Raw genomic sequence first — 18,129 nt, 5'->3', positions numbered from 1 at the left:
AGGAACTGGCCCTCACGCAGTCCAAATGAGTCCGCTGCTCTCTCAAATGACACAAACGAGTCGTCCGGATAGAGATCCGCAAGTGTCTCGCAACCGCCCATGCGCCACTCTCGGAAAGACATATTCGCCTCCATCTTGAGTACTGGGGCCAGGATCCAAAGGGAGAGCTCCCTATGGAATGGCGCACGTCGCAAAACGCGTTCAACGAAGTGCTGCCAAATGCGGGCCGTATGCCTGACGACATAGGGCAGTGCGTCGTCGGCGTCCCGACCCTGCATTAGAGCTTCCTGTAGCACCCTGTCCGAAGCCACTCCCGCCAACAATGCCAACTCCCAGTTCTCAGTGTCAGCAAACCATCTGGCCGCCGGGAGAAGTTGTGCAGCATAGTAATATAAATCAAATCTCGGGGCCTCAAGGCCTCCCGCATCCCAACACTGCGTCACCGTGCGCAACGCAATTCTGCTGCGACCACCCGCCCAGAGAAGAGATGTAAGGAGCGAATTCAGTGTGCGGAACACCCGGGGGGGCAACGGGCATAGGGTATTCTGCAGCACATATAGAACTCTAGGGAGCATCACCATTTTGGCAACTGCTAGACGGCCCATAAGGCAGAGAGGGAGCGTGTTCCAGAATACAACGGACTTGCGGAGGGCCACAAGAATCCTGTCCATGTTATGGGTTAAGAGAGCCTCATCAGAAGCGGCCACCTGAATACCCAGGTACCGGAACGCCAGACGTTCACACCGGAGGCCCGCACAGTGAGAATCCGGCGTCGGGACGAGATCATCAGGAGTCAGTGGGAACACCAGGGACTTATTAACATTTATGCGCAGTCCCGAGGCCGCACCAAAGCGGTCCAAGAGGCGCAACAGAGCGGGGAGGGCCTCCAGCGGAGAGGTCAGGTAGAAAAGCGCGTCATCGGCGTAAAGGGAGAGGACATTAGTAGTGTCTCCCACCACAATACCCCATTCATGTAACTCCTTACGGGCTGATATGGCCAGGGGCTCAATTGCGAGGGCAAATAAAAGGGGGTACAATGGGCAGCCCTGTCGGGTACCCCTCCCCAACGTCCACTCATCAGAGCGGGCCGAACCCAGACGCACCCTGGCCCGGGGCGTTCTATATAAGATCCGTATCCACTCTCGAAAGCCGGGACCAAATCCCATCTTGAGAAGTACATGCATCAGGTATCCCCAATGCACTGTATCGAAGGCTTTAGCCAGGTCAACGGAGACCAGCACATGGGGAGTGTCTCGCCCCCGGACCTCGTGTAATACGTGGTTCAGGCGGCGTAGGTTCATTGCCGTATTGCGACCAGGGACAAAGCCACATTGGTCTGGATGGGCGAGCTGAGCTACGTGTGGGGCAAGGCGATTGGCCAACAGTTTGGTCAGGATTTTCGCGTCTGAGTTAATCAAAGTGATAGGACGATACGAAGCGTGGTCTGTGCTGTTACCGCCCAGTTTCAGGATCATACAAACTTCACCCTGATTCAAGGTGGGTGGGAGGTCACCTGTGCGTAAGGCTTCATTGTAAACCTGTAAAAGGAGGGGGGCCAGGGTGTGCCCGAACGTATGATAAAACTCTGCAGGGAATCCATCCCCGCCAGGGGTTTTGGCTCGTGGGAGGGCGGCAATCGCCATAGAGATTTCACTGAGCGTCAGTTTGACATCAAGGTCTTTTGCCACTGCCTCTGGGAGGGTCGGCAAGCCAATGATTTCGAGGTATGGGTGGTAGACCTCCTCAGATATAGACCGGTCAGTCTCATACACAGCCCGCAGGTGGTCCCGCAGAACCGTGAGTACAGCAGCTTCCGAGTGGACCATATCGCCATTGGGCGCCCGCAGGGCTACTATACGCTCAGCCGTGAACTCCCGGCGAAGTATCCAGGCCAACAAGCGGCCAGATTTATCCCCCTCTCGATGCAGTCTCTGTCTATATTGGCCCAGCGTAAAGCGATCGAGCCTCGTGAGAATATCATGGATCGACCCAAGGGCCAGGCCCTCCACGCGCTGATCCGAGATGTCCGGGTCAGGGCGGGCTTGGACACGCAAGAGCTCAGCCTCCGCAGTCTGTAAGTCTGATAGTAGTTGTTTCCTGACCCCGTACGTCAGGCCCATACACGCACCGCGGACGACCGCTTTTAGTGCCTCCCACTTAGTGGAGCAAGACAAGTCACTCCCCGCCCAGTTAAGTTCCAGATAATCGGAGAGGGACGTTGCCACATGATCCCGGGCCACCTGATCTTGGAGCAGATCAGTTGGCAGTCTCCACGAGCGGGGACGTTCCGTCCGGTCAGGCCATTGCGCCACGCACGTGACCGGAGCATGATCTGATAGGTATCGGGCCTGGTGTGTGACCGTCAACGTGAGAGAGGAGGGGAGATTGGCCGCCAACACTCTATCTAGCCTACTGTGAGTGCCATGGGTCGGGGAATAACAAGTGTAAAGCTTCTGTGTGGGGTGACAAGCGCGCCAGACATCGATCGCTTCTATATTATGCATCACGTCCCGCAAACACGCCGTCATACGGGGCTTAGTTCCCGCCCGGGGTGGATTACGGTCCAGTTCATGATGTAGCACACAGTTAAAGTCCCTGCACCAAAGGAGGGGCGCGTCTAGGTTGGGAGCCACTAGATCCTGCATCCGGGAGAAAAATGCCGGGTCATCAATGTTCGGCGCGTACGTATTAAAGACCAGAAGGACCTTATCGTCCAATCTGAGTTTCGCCAATATGTACCTGCCTTCCACATCCGCATCAATATATTGGACAGCGCATGGAACCCCAGGGGCCACCCAGATTAGGACTCCCCTAGCGTACGTAGAGTAGGAGGAATGAAATAGCTGGCCTCTCCATTTCTTGGCCAGTCGCTGCGCACTATCATCATCCAAGTGGGTCTCCTGTAAACAAGCAACTGAAATCCCATGGCGTTTTAGGAAGGTGAGGACCCTGTCTCTCTTAGTGCAGGTACCCAGGCCACGCACATTCCACGTCAAGAATTTAAACCCCATGACCACCATTCATGCCCAGCCGGGCAGCAGTTTACTCACAGCCTAGGCTGTCGCCAGTAGGCCCTTGCTACAAAGAAGTTCAAAAATGCATCGCACAAAGCAAGCGCCCCGCTAAGCAGAAGCAACATGCGCCAAATGCCAGTGTCATCATTGTCACACCCCAAACCCCGCCCCCCAACAACTCCAACATACGAAATTTTGACTGGAACCCCCGAAACCCCACCACCCACGAGCAATAGGATAGCAACAACCAGAAACGCCACCCCGCCCTTCCCCCGCCAGTGCCAGGACGTGCACAGCCACCCCATTCAACACTCTCCACTCACACACACACACAACAGAACAACCCAACCCACCCCCCCTCCCAGCTCCCCGAAAGACCCAACGAATCCGGTATACGAACCCGGACATCTCTCCCCCCCCCTAAGTCAGCAATGCGGGAGGAGCAGCCCACACTCACAACTCCCCTCACTCGGTGCACATGCAACCCAGTCGCCAAGTACAAGGTATCGATCAGTGAACAATCACTCGCAACATCCACTCTGAACGAGCAGAGATCTAAAGAGCTGCCGGGCTATAAGGAACTATACAATAACAGCAATCGCACAGCAGAGTCAGTGTAGGCAGGGCAAGGATCATTCCAAGTCTAGGGTCTGCAAGGCAGTTTCCGGGACCACTGGGGCTGCAGAGTCCACGTTCACCGGCGTCTCCTGCAGGGTATCCGGGACCAAAATGTCATCAGGTGCAGCCGCACCGTGTAAACGTGACTCAGTCCCTTCAGGCGAGGCTTCCATCAGTATGGCCCCATCCGGACCCACCGTGGGCAGAGTCTCAGGAGGACCACGGGATCCAGAACGGCGATTCCTCCTGCCACGCCGTCGTCTCTGCGGCCTGGTCCCCCACACTTCTCGCGATCCCCCTCTCTCACCCGGGGGCAGATCATCTCCTCTGATCTCGAGCCACTCCCATACCTCTGCTGGCGTCTCAAAGAAGTGTGCCCGGCCCTGGGAGAGCACCTTGAGCTTAGCGGGGTATAAAAGCATATACTGTAGCTGCATGTCGCGTAACTTCTGTTTGACCCCCAAGTAGGATTTCCTTTGCTCCTGCACCTGCTGGGTATAGTCGGGGTAAACTGCGATTCAACTGTTCTCGATCGTGTGGGGCCCCGACTCCCTCGCCGCCTTGAGGATGCAGTCCCGGTCATAATAGTTTAGGAGTTTTGCGATGAGGGCTCTAGGGGCCTCCCCAGGACGCGGAGGGGGCACCAGGGCTCTGTGGGCCCGCTCCACAATAAAGACACTGGACAAACCGTTCGGACAGAGATGCTCACGGATCCAGGTCTCCAGGAATCGTTCAGGGTTCCCTGCCTCCAGCCGCTCCGGGACCCCCAGGACCCGTATGTTACTTCGGCGCGCCCTACCTTCTGCATCCTCGGCGCGTCTCTCCAATGCTCGGGTAGTAGAGGCAAGCTGAGAGAGTGACTTCTGTAGGGAAGCTACCTCGCCATACAGCTGAGTGATGTTGCCCTCCGCGTCCGAGACTTTATCCGCCACCTTGCGAAGGTCAGTCCTCAAAAGGTTCACATCCACGGACACCGTCTCAATCTGGCGCTCTAGGGCAGTGTGCGAACCCTGTATAGCCTTAAGAAGTTCCGCCCTGGACGGCTCCGGTGACTCCCCATCCCCATCTCCAGCGCCCGTTTGGCGCGTAATCCTCTGCGGTGGCAGACGAGAGGTAGTGTACTGTGTGATCGTGTTGGGTTGTGTAGCCTTAGGGCCACGGCCAGTCCGGCCCGTCATATGTGCTGCACCAGGGATCAATGTTCTCAGAGGGGCCCTCCCTGAAGCCACCCAAGCAGGGTAGAGTACGCGCCACCACAGCGCCGAAGGGAAAATGGGCAAGCAGTACACGGGTCCACAAGACCAAGATCACAGTAGGCAATGCAGGTCACAGTTCAGATGCCACCAGAGCGCAGTATCACGGGTTCACCTCTACCAGAGAGCAGGGCAGAGCGGGGCACAGATAGACTCCTCTACCGGCCGCCACCTATCCCAAGGAGGCCGCCCAAGACCAACTCCAAAATGGCGGACAGCCGGGGGAGGGGTGCCGTTCGTCCACGGGTCCAGCAACACCTCTCCGTGAGCTCCCCCGGTGTCCCACAAGTGTCAGGGATCCCGATCTGCCTCAGGGCACAGGATACTAACCAGCGGGAGGGGGCACAGGAGTGGCAGATCCAGTATACAGCCTGTATATTTTTAAGGAACTCAAACAAAAGGTGCTAGCTACTGGTTGGTGCCTGGCTGGCTCTATACGTCTAGCATTCTGCAGCTGACAGCTACATGGTGCTGTGCCATTTCACAGTGGTATGTATCCCCATTTATCATCAATTTTGTGCACTGGCATAGGATCAGATAGGGAATTGCTTATGTGTATGCCAAGTTAGCATTTCATGGATGCTTTCTTTGAATTGGAGTCTTCCCATCTGTTCTGGCATAGTGGTTCTCATTTTGCGAACTTGGAGGGTTCAGCTGACCCTTGACCGAAACATTGCCCTTGCATCTCTTTGTCCCTTTGTTGCTGTAGTCCGCTCGCGTTTGATGAATGAAGTTTGTAGTGGGCTACCGTGAGGGATGACCCCAGGTTTGCAAGTTCTATACCCTATATTAGCCAAAAATGAGCTGCATGAGGAGTAACTGTTCCATACCTTGCATCCCAAGCAAAAACTAGGAGTGACACTTGTAGGGGACGTTTTATTCCCTGGAAAAAGCATGGTTTACAATGCATCTAGGGATCCTCACTCAAACAGCACCAAGGCAGAGCCAGGGGCTTGATGCAGGTACAGGAATGAACTTTGCCTGCAATAACTGTAAGAAACTGAGGAAGTGCGCTCGTCTTTGTCTGCGCGTAACAAACCCAGCTCAATACTCGGTCTGGTTGATGCTGCAAAACTGCCGACAGCGTCCACTGTAGAGCACAACTACTCACCCGTTAGGTCTCAAGTTGCTGAATGGGTGGAGTGGATCTGCGGCTCAGTCGAAGAGCAAGGTCTTGAGATCCTTCCTGAATTCAGGCAGAGACAGTGAGTGGCTGGGATGTAGAGTCAGGGAGTTCCAAGCCCTCGCTGCAAGGTAGCAGAAGGATCTTCCTCCAGCTGTGGTCTTGTGGACCCGTGGGGTGGGGGCCAGGGCCACTTGGGCAGAGCGGAAATGCCTGGTGGGTGTGTGGAAGGGGAGGCGGTGGTTAAGGAACCTTCACCTGTGGACTGCTTCCTCTGTTCCTTAGCCCAGGTTGCCTATTCAAAGTGGAATACTCTGCTAAAAAAGTTTCCATTGATTTAAGGCTGAAAATGAATGATTAAGAGTTAAATAATGGGCCGCAAAAATGCCGCTAAATTTCCATATTTGCTAATCCATGCCGCTATATCCTGGGGGGTCTGCCTATACTCTTCCCCCGAGAATGCCCCCCCCCCGCCTCCTTGTGGGTTGAGCGATCAAGATCATTATGGAATACTAAATTGAAGGATGCCTCGATTAAAACTATGCAGTCCTGTGTGGTGAGGGAGTCTCCTTTGGCTGTCCTTATAAACTGTTCTGGTCCTCATTAGGGGCGTAAAGAGACCCTAAAATGAGTGTCTGAGTGCTTATTTGTATGCGATAGAGTGGTCTGTCTCAAAGCTCGGGAATCAGGTTCAAATCTCGGCAGGGATGCTCAACATCCAGCGATTCTGGGCACATCACCTAATCACCCGTGCCTAAAAAATAAATGTATCCGCCTGTAAAGTAACTGGTGCTCATGTAAAGCGATACCTTCAGGTCCAGTTCGTGCTGTATAAAACTCTAAAAAAACAAAACAAAAAAAAAGTCTACCCCTAATCCCTGCCAGTTTAGACCCGATTTTTCCCACTGAAGTTTCCCGCGAACAGGATTTCCACCCCCGTGTTTTACGGCCTGAAGAGAAGAATAGACATGGGAAAGCTCTGGTTTTTAGGAAAAGCTAAGGCTCCAACAGTCGTGTGTCTCCTGGCAAAGGCAGATGTACCTGGAGCATTCTCAGACGGATTAGAGGACGGCACGCCTCTTTGCAGGGTCCTTTAGCCCCTTTCCAGTCTAGAACCTTCCTGGAAGGAGCCCTAGTCCATCAGATTTTCTACCGCACGTCGTGCTAAGGGAGTCTCACCTGAGCTCTGCTCAGTTTTCCATACTTATCTGGATTTGGAGTATTTTTCTCTCAGAACTTCATTTGTGTGGGGTTTTTAGTTTACTATGGCTGATACTCCTAAAAAAAGGTCTTTTTAGACCCTGTGCTTCATGTGGCAAGAAGAGGCTACATGTAGACGACAAGCTTAAGGATTGTCTCTATTGTCTCCACCCAGACCACTCTTCTAAAGATTGTAAGGTCTGCCGGACTTTTTCAACAAAGACCCTCAAGGACAGAGAGGGCCGCCTTTTGATATGGCTGCAGAGACTGAAAGATAAAGACCAGACAGTCTCTTCTGGTGAGAGTGAATGTTCCTTCAGGAGTCCACATTCATCTCCTAAAAGACGTAGAGTGACATCCCCAGGACCATCTTAGGAGCCACCTCGAAAGAAGACTCAAATGTCTTCAGAGGTTCATTCTAAGGTCTTGCCTGTGAAAGATTATCCTCAGGGCTCTGCTTCCACCTTCAAGAAACCCTTCACAATTTCGTCAGATTTGCCTGTGACTGCGTCGACAGCTACCATCTCCAGTTCTGTGGCGTCTTCTTCAATGTCCACGTCGACGTCTACAACATCCTTGTCGTCTATGGGTAGGTCCATTTTCTCTATCATTAAAATAGAGAAGTCATCGAAGCTTGATCAGCCGCCGTCGACGAAGTCCTCATCGTCTTCGACGAAAGCACCATCGTAGTAGACGCCATCTCCGTCGACTAAGTCGTCGACGAAGCCATCTGGATCAGTCGTCGACTACCACCCCGTCGACTGGTTCGACGACAACGGAACCTAACTTAAAAAGTGCGTATGTTCATCTACAAATGACCAAACTCACACTGACACCGGATTTAACCTCTCCGAGCAGAGTCCAGGCCTTACCACATGCGCATCTCCTGGACGACGATGACTCAGATGATGGCTCTATGGTTCCAGACAGCTACTAGCCCATCCGAACTGATCGTAAAATACCATGAGAGCTCGGATTATGAGGAACAAGAACAGGAAGAACCAATAGATTACCAGGAGGAATTCCAGCCTCCTCCCCTTCAACCTATGGTGTGTCTGCCTGCATCTATAGTCACTGATCTTCAGTTTTTGATTGCGGATTATAAACAGAGGTTCCCATCTACGCCTCCACCACCTCCAGGGGTTTCTCCTCCACCTAGACCTCTGCCTCCGCCTCTAGTACTTCAGCCGGTCCCTGCTTCCTCACAACCTCCACCATCCTCAGATGATGAAGAGGAGGACCAACAACATGAAAAGGGAAACTTCAGGACTCCCATGACGAATGGGATGATTGTCATTCCATGTCCGCCTTCTCCTGTGCCTACGCAAGCTGATTCGCCCCGAAGGACATTGGAGGGTTCCATAATATCCTGGAAAGGGCGGTTTTGCGTTTCAAAATTCCTATTACAACTCAAAAACAAGACTGTATCCTTTATGATTTTAAGGAACCCTTCAAAAAGGTTGTCAGGTCCATACCTATCATCGACTACATTTGGGGTCAGGGGGTTAAGATCCTGCAAAACCCTTCTTCCCTTGCCCCCAGTGCTGCCTAGGCTGGACAAGAAATATAGGGCTCCAGACACGGCTCCAGCTTGCCTTACTTGCCATCCCAAACAGGACTTCGTCATTACTCAAGCAGAGCAGTGTAAATCGGAAAATCCTTCTGCTTTTCTAACTGCACCTCCGGATAAGGAAGGACGAAAACAAGACCATATTGGAAAGCGGTTTTCTTCTATGTCCGCATTAACAGTGCACGCCTTAAACTCTCTGGCACCGTTAGGATGTTACAACGTCAAATGTGGGCTGACATTGACCCATATTTGGGATCCTTACCGGAGGAAGAAAAGAGAAGGCTAGGAAGATTCTCTTGGAGGGGGAACGCTCAGCCTCAGAGATAATCGACTGTGCGATGGATATCGCATCGACGGGGTTTCTCCAACTGGCTGGGGCTGCGGTGCTGAGACGCCAAGGTTGGCTGAAAGCTACTACTTTCCGTCCGGAAGTACAATCTAAAGTGCTTGACATGCCTTACAACTGCCAACTTCTGTTTGGAGCACACATTGATGAGGCGCTACAAGGTATTAAAAAAGATACCGATACGGCGAGGGCACTGGGTACCCTCCAGTTTAAGAGTCCTCCCTTTCGGAGCTCAAGAGGGAGAGGACAATCTTCGCGCAAGAGGAGATTTTCAAGGTTACCGGTCCTCTTACAACTCAACTCAGCAGTATAAGCCTCAATATCAACAGAGGCAACAGCAGCAGCAGTCGTCTTACACAAAATCTTCCTTTCGTGGTAGAGTAGGAAAGAAGGACACAGCCAGAAGACAATGACTTCTCTCTGCCATGCAGGATTGAAGGAAGAATTTTGTCTTTCCTGCAAAATTGGAAAAAGATTACTACGATCAATGGGTTCTCCAACTAGTTCAATTCGGACACTCTCTGGAGTTCATAGAAACTCTGCCTCAAACTCCTCTTCGTCCAATGCTCCACAAAAATTTCAATCTACTGCTTTTGGAACTCTCACTAATGCTCCAGAAAGGTGCTCTAGAAAGAGTCCCTCGTGCTCAGGGGCAAGGGGTTCTATTCCAGATTTTTCTTGATCCGAAAAAAGGAGAAAAAATGGAGACCTATATTGGACTTAAGAAACCTAAACCAGTATCTCAAAAAACAGTCCTTCCGTATGGTGTCCATTCAGGAGGTGCTACAACTCCTCAATGCGAACGACTTTGTTGTCTCTAGACCTTCAAGACGCTTATTTTCACGTGCCTATCCACAGGAACCACAAGCAATACCTCAGGTTCGCTGTGGTGGGCAGACACTACCAGTTTCGGGTGTTACCCTTCGGCCTGAAATCAGCGCCACACATTTTCACAAAATGCCTGTCTCCAGTGGCAGTGCACCTCCGGCAGCAACATCACCAAGTCTTCCCATACTTGGACGACTGGCTCGCCAAGGCGCCTTCTTTTGCAGGCGTGACGAAATCCTCCAACGCCTGTCTTCAACTTTTCAACGACTTGGGACTCACTCTCAATCGAGACAAATCCGTCCTTCAACCTTCCCAGTGCCTCACTTTCCTAGGCGCTGTCCTCGATACGGCACAGAAGAAAGCATTTCCATCGCAGGAGCGTCAATCCAAGCTGACATCCTTAGCGGCCCGCATACAAACCAGAAGATCCCTCACAGTGCGCCTTTACAAGTCCCTGCTTGGGATGATGTCGTCTTGCATCCTGTTAGTTCCACACTGCCGTCTTCACATGCGCCCTCTTCAGGAAGCGCTGTCCACTCAATGGATTTAGTGTACAGGATCGTTCGACGATGTCATCCGGGTGACTCCTCCCATGGTGACAGCTCTACAGTGGTGGATTCACCAGCAGAACCTTTTGCGAGGTTTGCCTTTCCTGCTTCCAGGTTCTCCGCATATCATAAGATGCGTCCCTGGAAGGTTGGGGTGCGCTCCTCCAAGAACTCGGGATCAACGGACAGTGGTCCCCTTCCGAGCGACAACTTCACATAAACCTTCTCGAGTTACGAGCAGTTTACCTGGCCAAAAATTCCCCAGTGCTTGTGAGGACAGACAATACCACAACAATGCATTATATAAACAAACAAGGGGGGATCCGTTCTCTGACGTTATCTCACGAATCTCAGAAAATCTGGAATTGGTTGCTTCTTCACAACATTTCCCTTCGTGCAGAATACATCCCTGGAATGTCCTCGCAGACTCACTGAGCAGACAGCGCTCTGTGTGCCACGAGTGGGAATTGAATCAGCAGCTACTCAGTCACATCTTCTCCCACGGGGCACGCCTCACCTGGACCTGTTCGCAACCAGAGACAATGCCAAATGCCAACATTACGCAAACTGGCATCGCCAGAAGGGGTCTCTAGGAAATGCATTTTCGATCGCATGGTTCAACGTCTTTGCGTACCCATTGCCTCCATTTCCCCTGATTCCCAGGGTTCTCCGGAAGTTAAAGCGGAACATTGTACCCTTATCTTGATAGCCCCAACTTGGCCGTGCCAGCACTGGTTTACGGAGCTTCATCTCCTATCGCTGGAACCGCCGATCCCATTGAAGCAGTTTCCCAATCTCCTCACAATGAACCAAGGACAAGTCCAGCATCCGAATCCAGAATCTCTCAATTTATCGGCTTGGCTCCTGAGTTCAGAGAATTCCAGAACTTGGACATCCCACCAGATTGCAGAGCTGTTCTAGCCCGAGCTCGGGTTGCCAGTAGCAACAAAACATATTCCCTGAAATGCAAAAGATTCTGCGTATGGTGCAAGTCAAAGAAAGCACATCTTTTTTCTTCGTCGCCTGCAAAGATTTTGCCTTAGCTTCTACATTTGGCAAACTCTGGTCTTGCTCATGCTTCAATAACAGTTCACCTGGCTGACATATCTCGTTTCAGGCATTCCTCGACTGGTGTTTCTCTCTGGTCCAGTAGACTCATAAAACAGTTTCTTAAAGGCTTGTTCAGAACGTTCCCTCCGGTGAAGACTTTACCACCTGCCTGGCAGCTGAACATTGTGCTTGCCCAATTAATGAAACATCCCTTTGAGCTGATACACAAAGCTGATATCAAATATCTTTCCTGGAAAACGGCACTTCTACTGGCGCTTACCTCGGCGAGACGAGTAAGCAAACTCCAAGCCTTCTCAATTCAAGACCCTTTCCCCCAATTCAAACGCGACAGAGTGATTCTAAGGACTAATCCTAAATTTATTCGAAAGGTCCCATCTGACTTTCACCTTAATGAGCCTATAGTCCTGCGCTCTTTCTTCCCGAATCCACATTCTGCAGCAGAGAGGTCTCTCCACTCTCTTGATCTCAAACGTGGTCTTAAATTCTACATTCACAGAACAGACATTTCAATAATCTAACCAACTCTTGTTGCTTTCAGCAGACCTAGGAAAGGTCTTTTCCTTGACTAAGCAGAGCATTTCACGTTGGATCTCTGCGACTATTGCTTTTGGTCATCAGCAAGCAGGACATCCTCTGCATTCCAAGGTTCGTGCTCATTCCACTAGAGCAGTCTCAACCTACATGGCGCTCTTTGCTGGAGTGCCCATTACTGACATCTGCAGAGCGGCGACATGGAAGACGCCGCATACATTCACCTGGCACTACTGCTTGGATACTGAACTTATGAAAGATGCAGCAGTGGGACAAGCTGTGCTCCGTCATCTATTTCACTAGAGGTGAGCCTTATCTTTCATCCCACCTTCCGACTGTCTACTTGCACATTTCTCTCTAATATTGCATTTTTGTACCTTTTGCATTTCACAATTGATATGTTATTATCTAGTGAGATTTGATGTTGTACCATTCGAAATGTGCTTGTTATTTCTCGCTACTCTGATTCAGGCATGTGAATCTATGAAAGATACCCCTAATATTGGATAAGGAATGCGTTACTTACCTGTAACTGTAGTTATCCAGTATTGGTATCTTTCATAGTTTCACATATGCAACCCACCCGCCTCCCCTGGAAGGGCTCACCTTCGTTCTCTCAGTAATATGCTACTTAGCACTGTGCTCACGAAAATTTGAGGGACTAGGGCTCCTTCCAGGAAGGTTCTAGAGGGTGGTGATAGCTGATTTGCTCTTGGCCAAAGTTTGGCCCTTTTCACAAAAGGACATGGGTATGTTACTAATGAAAGGCCTCTGGCCCATTACTATGTATATATGTCTGTGACATTACTTTATTAATGTACCAGGGACTCCCATCCCAACGACAGGGAATGATTCAGGCATGTGAATCTATGAAAGATACCAATACTGGATAACTGCAGTTACAGGTAAGTAACGCATTCCTTATGTTTTCCATTGTTTCAGACTTTATAGGGCATCACCCTTGCAAAAAAAATCTGTACAAACGTAAATATGAGAATGAAGTTGAAAAGCGAGACAGAGGGAGTCAAATCATAACTAATCTTTCAAACTGATTCAACTCTACAATTTAAAGATCTGTTACTCTATTGCACACAACCTCAATTTGAATCTCCCCACCCTATCTGATGCATGTGTACTCTGTCCTGCCCTCATCTCTCAATTGAGCCCTTGACTTCTCAGTTGAATTCCTTTTCTGGTTTAGGTAGCCTTTCTTTGCATTAGGGTAATCCTGTGCCTCCTTCGGGAAAGGGAACACAAGTATTCCTCCCTTCTCAAACTGCCCACCCCTTATTTTTAATCCCGAAGTTGGCTGGGAATCAAAACGAGGATTTCATTGCTTGCAAGATTTTAACTGGCTCGACCCACCTCCATTTTAGCCACCTGTGGGATATCTGGGAATATGTGCATCTTGGAAAAATGGACCTGTAAAGTGTGCCGGATTCGGAAGGGGGTGGACCAATTGGGTAAGTATAAAAAAGGTATACTGCAGGACTTGGCACAGGTAAGTGCAAACATACTCTCCAATCAAGACTTCACAAAGAAATGCAGTTGTGATTGAATTTTCAATTCTTACAGGTGTGTATCTGCTTCAAAAACAGTTTAAATTACACAGTAATTACTTTTGAAATACTTTTAGATTACTTTTGAATTACATAGACTACTCTGGATGGTATGCCTAGATACCACACTGTGGATCCCACAATTCATGGTAAGACCTTTTTTGGTTTGCAGTATAGTTACTTTTCTTTAATACAAAAGTTCAGCTCGACAACATTTTTAGGTACAAAACTCGTAACATTGGTTCCTATAGGAGAAAAAGGATTAACAGTTCTTGGGTAAGTAAACAATTTACAAGTGTTATTTTTGGGGGATAGTACCAAGGTTCCTCAAGGTCTAGGTAGGCACTCAATTTGCACCACCTGCAGCACTGGGGTGGCTGGGTGCAGAATGCAGGGGGGCACATTTTTGCCAGTGGGGCTAAGGGGGACTTTAGTTAGTGACTGTTTATGAGCAGGCCACTTGACTGGGGGAGCAAAGCTCCTGGGGTTAAGATCAACACTGCATGGACCAACAGTCCGCATAGGGGCGGCTGGGTGCAGAGTGCTAAGGTGACGTCTGGGAACCTGTAGATTTCAATGGGCCCTCTGGTTCGGCACAGGTGCTGCAGGCTTGGGCAGGGAGGTTTCCTGAAGGTGAACACAGGCTGGAGAGGTAAGTTGGGTTCTTGGGGGATGCCTGGACACCGTCTGTTGGGCCACCCGAGGCCGTGGGGTGCAGGGGTGCCTTTTGGCGTCTGGTACTACTTACCAGCTCTGGTGTTGGTCGGGGGTACACTTCAGGTTGAGGCTGCAGGAGTCTGCTTGAAGCTTGAGGGAGGTTAGAGATCATCAGATTCTGGGTCCGGTTTGCTAGGGCGAACTCATGGTGGTGTTGGGCCGTTCGCCCCGCGGGCATCCGGTACTGAGTGGTGCTAAATTGCAGAGCTGCCTGGATCCAAATTCAATGGGTGAGTCTTAGTTGAGGAAATCGGTGCTCACAGGAGACAGTCTTTAAGATGGGTAAAGGACATGCCTCCGGGCTCTGGAGGGCTGTTGACTGCTGGACACGCTGGGGTTCCTCTGTAGCATGTTGGAGTTGGGACAGGCCGGAAGGGCTGGGGCCAAAGCAGTCGGTGTCCTCTTCTTCCTAGGTTGGCACTGCTCTTCGGTCTTCTTTCTTACTTCCTCAAATGTGAGGAGGCAAGGTACGGGGTTGCTCCTAAAGTGTACATTTAGGGGCGTTAAGGGGTGTTCAGGTCGGTACCAATGGGTACACCCCCTATTATGCCACCCTTCAGTGGGAGGGGGCATGAACCTCTTCCTAATTGGTTGAGTCCCCTAATCGCCAAGATGTAGGGTACTGAGATGTGTGCTTCATCTCACCTCCCCCATCTGAGTGGTAGGTTTGGCAAAGGTGGGCACACCTCTCCTCCTAGCTCGGGTTTCCCACAGATTCTCCTGCTGAAAGTGGGAATCCTGCCTAGTGGTGGCAAATGGCAGGCAGCCATTCAGGAACCAGACCAGGGCTGGTCGTTTTTCAGGGGGCATCTCCAAGACACCCTCTGGTCTGCATTTTAAATGAAGTCCCACACTGACATCCGTGTGAGTTTAATGTGCTGAGAAGTTTGCTACCAAACTTCCCAGTTTTCAGCTAAGCCATTATGTATACCTCCAAATGCGACCTCTTCAGGTGCCAAAATATCTCTATCTGTGTAGTGCCAGAGGATTCCATCCCCATCGTAATGGATCTCCTTTGGCTTCCCTCACTGGCCCATGCCATCTTCAAAACTTGTTGAATCATTACAAAGCCATCATGACCAACACCCCTGCTTACCTTGTAGTCAAGCTCATCATCTCTTGTGACTTGCCAACCCGTGCAGGCACAGCACCATTAACTTGAAGACAAAGAAGTATAAAGAATTAAAACCAAGACAATAGGCCTTTTATATCTTAGTAGCTAGGATCTGTAACTGCATTGCCATATCCATCAGGACTGTGTCGACACTGCTCCAGTTTGGGAATGAATTGAAATTGCATATTTTTAAAGAACACTACATCACAATGCAGTAACAGTTCACCTCTGATTTCAGAACCCATATACTACTTTACCTCGTTGACAATATGCTTGCATGTGACCCTTCACAGTACTCTGCTGCCTTTTCATTTGGTTCGTGCTATACAAATACCAAATATGTACATACATACTTGTCTGGTTGGTACAGCAGAGCCAGTGCAGACTCTTATTAGAAATGCCAGGAGGGTTGGGTGTGCAGTGACACATTCTCAGCTTTTCTGCCTGCTGCAATTATTAATTCAGGAGTTCGTTGTCTTATAAAATGTATGAGGCTGTTTTTTTTAAGTGTACCTTTTTAAGTGATATGCATAAGTTGTAGTTTTGAGCATGGTTAGGAAGCTGCTTAACTATCTTTCTATTTACAGATCTGTCCATTGGATTGTGTACGCTTCCATTGCCGAATAAAGGGGAAAAGGTATTTTTTTGCACTGTACATTAATTGTTTTTTCAATTAAATATTGATCTGATGCTGCTTTTTTCATGGTAATGCTTCTATTTGACATTGTATATGGTTTTTCAATAATCTTATGCTTCATATTATCTTTGTGGAAAGGTTTGTGCCGACTATTTTTAGATTGTTTAACAATGTTGGCTCCTGAACTCATAAACACCTTTCATTTTGCTTTTATAATGACAAAAAAGTAAAGAGTTGCTTAATACAGACTTGAGTAGGTGCCTTAAACCTGAATATTTTTCTTAATGTGTTTGACTTCTGTCCTGAGAGTTGTGTGAATTAAGTAGTGACTGGGCTGGCTCTCTTTGCAGTTAGTAGCCAGTGCAACCCCCAAATGTAAGGATACAGATGCTTGACTTCAGCTTTCTTTGTGATGTGGCCAGTTTATTTAGTGTGTTGTATATGGTTCGGTGAAGGTTTCCTGTAGGCGCTCTGGAAATAAACAATCTATATATGTATTGATTCCTGTAGAGGACTTTTTTAACTGTGCCCATTGGAATGGGCTCTGCTGCTGAGCGTGGGCAGTAAAGAATATATATTAAATAGTAGCTGATTAGCCTGATCATGTCTGTGATTTTGCCATTTGATAGTGACATCTAGCCGCAGGGCTTTACCTTTGAACATCCAGGTGTCTGGCTGAATCCGGACGATTTTTCTTAGCAGTACCCCTGCGCACTGGTAGGTGGCATCTGCTGACTCCCCGTTATGTTATTGGCGTTGTGTTTGACGTCGTGACATCAGTTTCGTCCATATAACTGCCACTGTGGTGCGCTGACATCAGTTCATTCCTTTCCGCGCCACCCAGCGCAGAGCTGTCAAAAAGCATACACCCTGTAGTTTTTTGACAGACTTTTTCTTGTCTTTGTCGACTCCTCATTTTGGTATGCTAGTGATGTATAGCAAGAAGACTTTGGGTTCAAGTCTTGCTGCGCCGGTCACTGCGCCATGTCGGTCACGTACCCCCCTTAGTGTTTCCCTGGTGTCTGGACCACGACATGAAGTCGTGTTCCGATTGCTGGGCCATGGCTCCGAAGTCTTTGAGGAAGCGGTCCCTATAGCTGATAGTGGCCCGGCATCCAGCACCATGGAGGTCTCCTCGCTGATGTCTGTCTCTATCCTTGTCGAGAGGAAGGTCCGAGCACAGCTCTGGTGGATCAAAGTCCTCTTCATAGAAGTCATCCAAGTCAGGTATGAGGCACCACAAAAAGCACAATAAGTCGAAGCGTGCTTTGACTTTACCCCGTCTGTCAAGCAACGAGTCGGAGGAACCTCGGCATTCAAGGCCCACTCCGCGGAGTGAGTGCCTGGGTCAGCTCCACATTTCTCTCCCTTTCCGGGGACGTGAGCGATCCACACCCAACTTCGAGTATTATGACATAATGTGCACCATATTTGGGCGTCCTGACCCTGCTGGTGCACCGTCAGTCCCGCAGGCTCAGATGATGGAGTCCCTGTAGATTCCGTGCCTTCGGCTCTGGCACCATGGCCTCCTACTGGACCCAGTAACGGGTCAGGGCCGCTGCTGATCGCACTGCTGCAGCGACCTTCCCAGACTGCGGGTCTGCTGTCGAGGTGCTCTGCGGTGCCACGGCAATCCTCATTCCGGACTACACTGAGCTGGTTGGGCAGCCACCAGAGCTGTACGGCTCCATGCCGTTCAAACTCCCCTATTCTGAAGGGTTAGGAATGGATGAGGAGGATTGGGAGGGGGAGCAGAATCCTTAGAAATCCTGCAACTTCAAAACATGGATTAGTATGATGAAGTGGGTGATGCCAGCAGCCTGGACACCTCCCAAGATTCTGGCATGTTGTTTCCCCCTAACCTGGTTACAGAGGGGGCATCATTCGCTATGGTGGTGCATAGGGCTGCACAGGTTTTGGACCTGCATCTCCTTATGGTAGCAGCAGTCCAGACTAACATCTTGACGGAGGTCCTGCAGTGTTGTCTCCATCTCGGAACC

At 50.1% G+C, this 18,129-nt stretch overlaps 1 protein-coding gene across 1 annotated transcript in view; it reads left to right on the top strand.

Annotated features, from left to right (window-relative positions):
* Window positions 1-18,129, top strand: part of CEP192 (centrosomal protein 192) — a 1,919,503-nt gene that overhangs the window by 175,473 nt on the left and 1,725,901 nt on the right. The window contains exon 5 of the mRNA XM_086965571.1: window positions 16,080-16,129. Within this exon, the coding sequence (XP_086821697.1) occupies window positions 16,080-16,129 (50 nt within the window). The remainder of the gene's footprint in view (window positions 1-16,079; window positions 16,130-18,129) is intronic.

Source organism: Lissotriton vulgaris, chromosome 4_1 (genome assembly GCF_964263255.1).
Source record: "Lissotriton vulgaris chromosome 4_1, aLisVul1.2, whole genome shotgun sequence".
Lineage (NCBI taxonomy): Eukaryota > Metazoa > Chordata > Amphibia > Caudata > Salamandridae > Lissotriton > Lissotriton vulgaris.
Note: the sequence above shows the minus strand (reverse complement) of the source record. Positions and strands in the feature narration are given on the sequence as shown.